This window comes from Sinocyclocheilus grahami, unplaced genomic scaffold (assembly GCF_001515645.1).
Source record: "Sinocyclocheilus grahami isolate Dianchi unplaced genomic scaffold, SAMN03320097.WGS_v1.1 scaffold16179.1, whole genome shotgun sequence".
In the NCBI taxonomy this organism is placed as follows: domain Eukaryota; kingdom Metazoa; phylum Chordata; class Actinopteri; order Cypriniformes; family Cyprinidae; genus Sinocyclocheilus; species Sinocyclocheilus grahami.
The window spans coordinates 1-2,784 of NW_015516026.1; the positions used below are offsets into that span (position 1 = coordinate 1).

At 38.4% G+C, this 2,784-nt stretch overlaps 1 protein-coding gene across 1 annotated transcript in view; it reads left to right on the top strand.

The window, feature by feature from the left end:
- Positions 1–5: 5 nt before the first annotated feature.
- LOC107579283 (rab9 effector protein with kelch motifs-like) overlaps positions 6–2,784 on the top strand; it is a gene marked incomplete at its 5' end in the record, with an annotated part of 4,396 nt that continues 1,617 nt past the window's right edge. The window contains 3 exons of the mRNA XM_016265127.1: positions 6–216; positions 301–450; positions 2,672–2,781. Coding sequence (XP_016120613.1) covers positions 6–216; positions 301–450; positions 2,672–2,781 — 471 coding nt within the window. The remainder of the gene's footprint in view (positions 217–300; positions 451–2,671; positions 2,782–2,784) is intronic.

Here is a 2,784-nt window from a genome sequence, read left to right on the forward strand (position 1 = left end):
AAACTACGCTGTATGTTATCTATAATGCTGTACTTCGTGCAGCTGATGCTGAAGGCCGTGGTTCATGGCAGACGGTTCAGGCGAAAGGAGTGGCTCCGACAGTCAGGACGTACCATACAAGCTCCGCTTGTGTCAGAGACAGACTCTATGTGTTTTCTGGAGGAGACGCTGGCGCTTCGCCTGTCACCGATCCTCAGATCCACGTCTTTGATACGGGTCTGAGAAACACAAAATACTACAGTAGATTCAGGACTGACACAACTGAAGCATGCATCGCTGAGAAACTGTGTTTGTTTGCAGTCAGTGTGACGTGGCTGCAGCCGGAGAGCAAAGGGACGCCTCCTGCGCCGCGGCACGGTCACGTGATCACCGCCGTGGGCTCCAACATCTACATACACGGAGGAATGGCAGGAGAGAAGATCCACAGTGACATGTTCCTACTCAACACCGGTGATGCAGCATGCTTTCACAGAAATCATTCATTATGCAATAAGAGCATAGCATTTACAAGCACAAAAATAATAAACAAAGCAATTCTACAAATGCATATTATATGTATTATGTCATAGTCGGCTCTTACAGGCAACTGAATGTTTAGAGTTCTTTAAAGGAGACAAATTATGCCCCTTTTTACAATACGTTATATAAGTCTCAGGTGTCCCCAGAATGTGTCTGTGAAGTTTCAGCTCAAAATACTCCTCGGATCATTTATTATATCATTTTGAAAATGCCTATTTTGAGTGGAAGCAGAAACAGGCCGTTTTCGTGCCTGTCTCTTTAAATGCAAATGAGCTGCTGCTCTCCGCCCCCTTTTCCTGCGCCATTACAGCTCGCACCTGCTAAAAACATCTGTTTTGGTTCTGATTATCATGTTTGTCGTGCTGAAATCATGCGTTTTAAACCATGTTAGTTTAAACTTCTGATAAAAGGTTTTCTGAGCGCACACATCTGAAGCACACGCACAGAAAGCGGCTGTCGCAGCATGCGAGCACTAAACTAAGTTCTCATTCACACACAAGTTTACGTTAAACACACACGAGTTACAAAAACAGTGGGTTATGTCTGTGAAGGTAAACAGCTGGGAAATAAATCATGTTTATTTTAGATCTGTGTGGCAGCAGCAATATACAGTAAATACATCAATAAATCCTCTGAGGCTGGGACTCTAAACAGTGTTGTGTGCTCGTCTCTGCAGCCAAACACAGAACAGTTAGCATGCTTCGCTCAAACTTTCTCCATGGCATTAGAGCTAGGACACCGTTGTCGCTTGCGAACATTTTCATGATATGTCACTTTTAAAGAATCCAAATATTTCTCAACATCTTTCATGGGAAAAAAAATAAAGCAGCTATTTTATTTAAAGGTTAAGTTCACTTTCAGAATAAAAAATTCCTGATAATTTACTGATTTACCCCCATGTCACGTTCATGTCTTTCTTTCTTCAGTTGCAAAGAAAACATTCCAGGATTTTTGTCCATATAGTGGACTTCAGTGGTGGCCAACGATTTGAAAGTCCAAACTAGAAAATATTATTTTTTTAAAGAAAATGACCGATCGTTTTGCTAGATTAGACCTTTATTCCTCGGCTGGGATCGTGTAGAGCTCTTTGAAGCTGCATTTTTAACCTTCAATCCGTTGAGCACCACTGAAGTCCACTATATGGACAAAAATCCTGGAATGTTTTCCTCAAAAAGCTTAATTTCTTTGCGACTGAAGAAAGACAGACATGAACATCTCAGACGACATGGGGGTGAGTAAATTATCAGGAATTTTTTATTCTGAACTTATCCTTTAACAAAAAATTACATTTATGATTGGATTTATGACCAGTTAACTCAGATATCAGGTACTCACTGAGTTTGTGCTGCTGTTTTCCCTCCAAACTGATGTCACTTCCTAGAAGACGATGTCATTAAGGAAGTGCCCTTTGTTTTCTGAACAAAGGGAAAAAAAATACTGAAAGGACAAGTGATGTTGAAAATATTAACACCTATAAATTGATCCAATTAAAACCTAATCTTATTTTTTTCTAATATTTTATCCTACAATTTCATCTTTAATAATTAGATTGTAATATTATATATATAAAATATTAAACAACTCCTAATATGATTAAAAGTTGTGACCCTGGAGCACAAAACCAGTCTTAAGGGTCCATTTTTTGAAATTGAAATTTGTGCATCATCTGTAAGCTGAATAGATTTCCATTGATGTATGGTTTGTTAGGATCGGACAATATTTGAAAATCTGGAATCTGAGGGTGCAAAAAAATCTAAATATTGAGAAAATCATCTTTAAAGTTGTTCAAATGAAGTTCTTAGCAATGCATATTACTAATCAAACATTAAGTTTTGATATATTTACGGTAGGAAACATACTAAATATCTTCATGGAACATGATCTTTACTTAATATCCTAATGATTTTTGGCATAAAAGAGAAATGTATAATTGTGACCCATACAATGTATTGTTGGCTATTGCTACAAATATCCCCCAGCGACTTAACACTGCTTTTGTGCTGCAGGGTCACATATTATTCATGATGGGAGCATAAAAATGTAAAGTTGTATGAATGATCCGGGTATATTTTCTTCATTTTTAAGTAGAGACTCAACTGTCCTCATGCACATATTGATGTATTTCACTCTTTTCTTCTCTCATATTTTTCAGAAACAATGAAATGGGAGAAGGTGAGAGCTAAAGGAGACGTGCCGCCAGGAGTAGCAGCTCATTCATCCGTAACCTTCGGGAAAAACATCTTCATCTTCGGAGGAATGACAGCA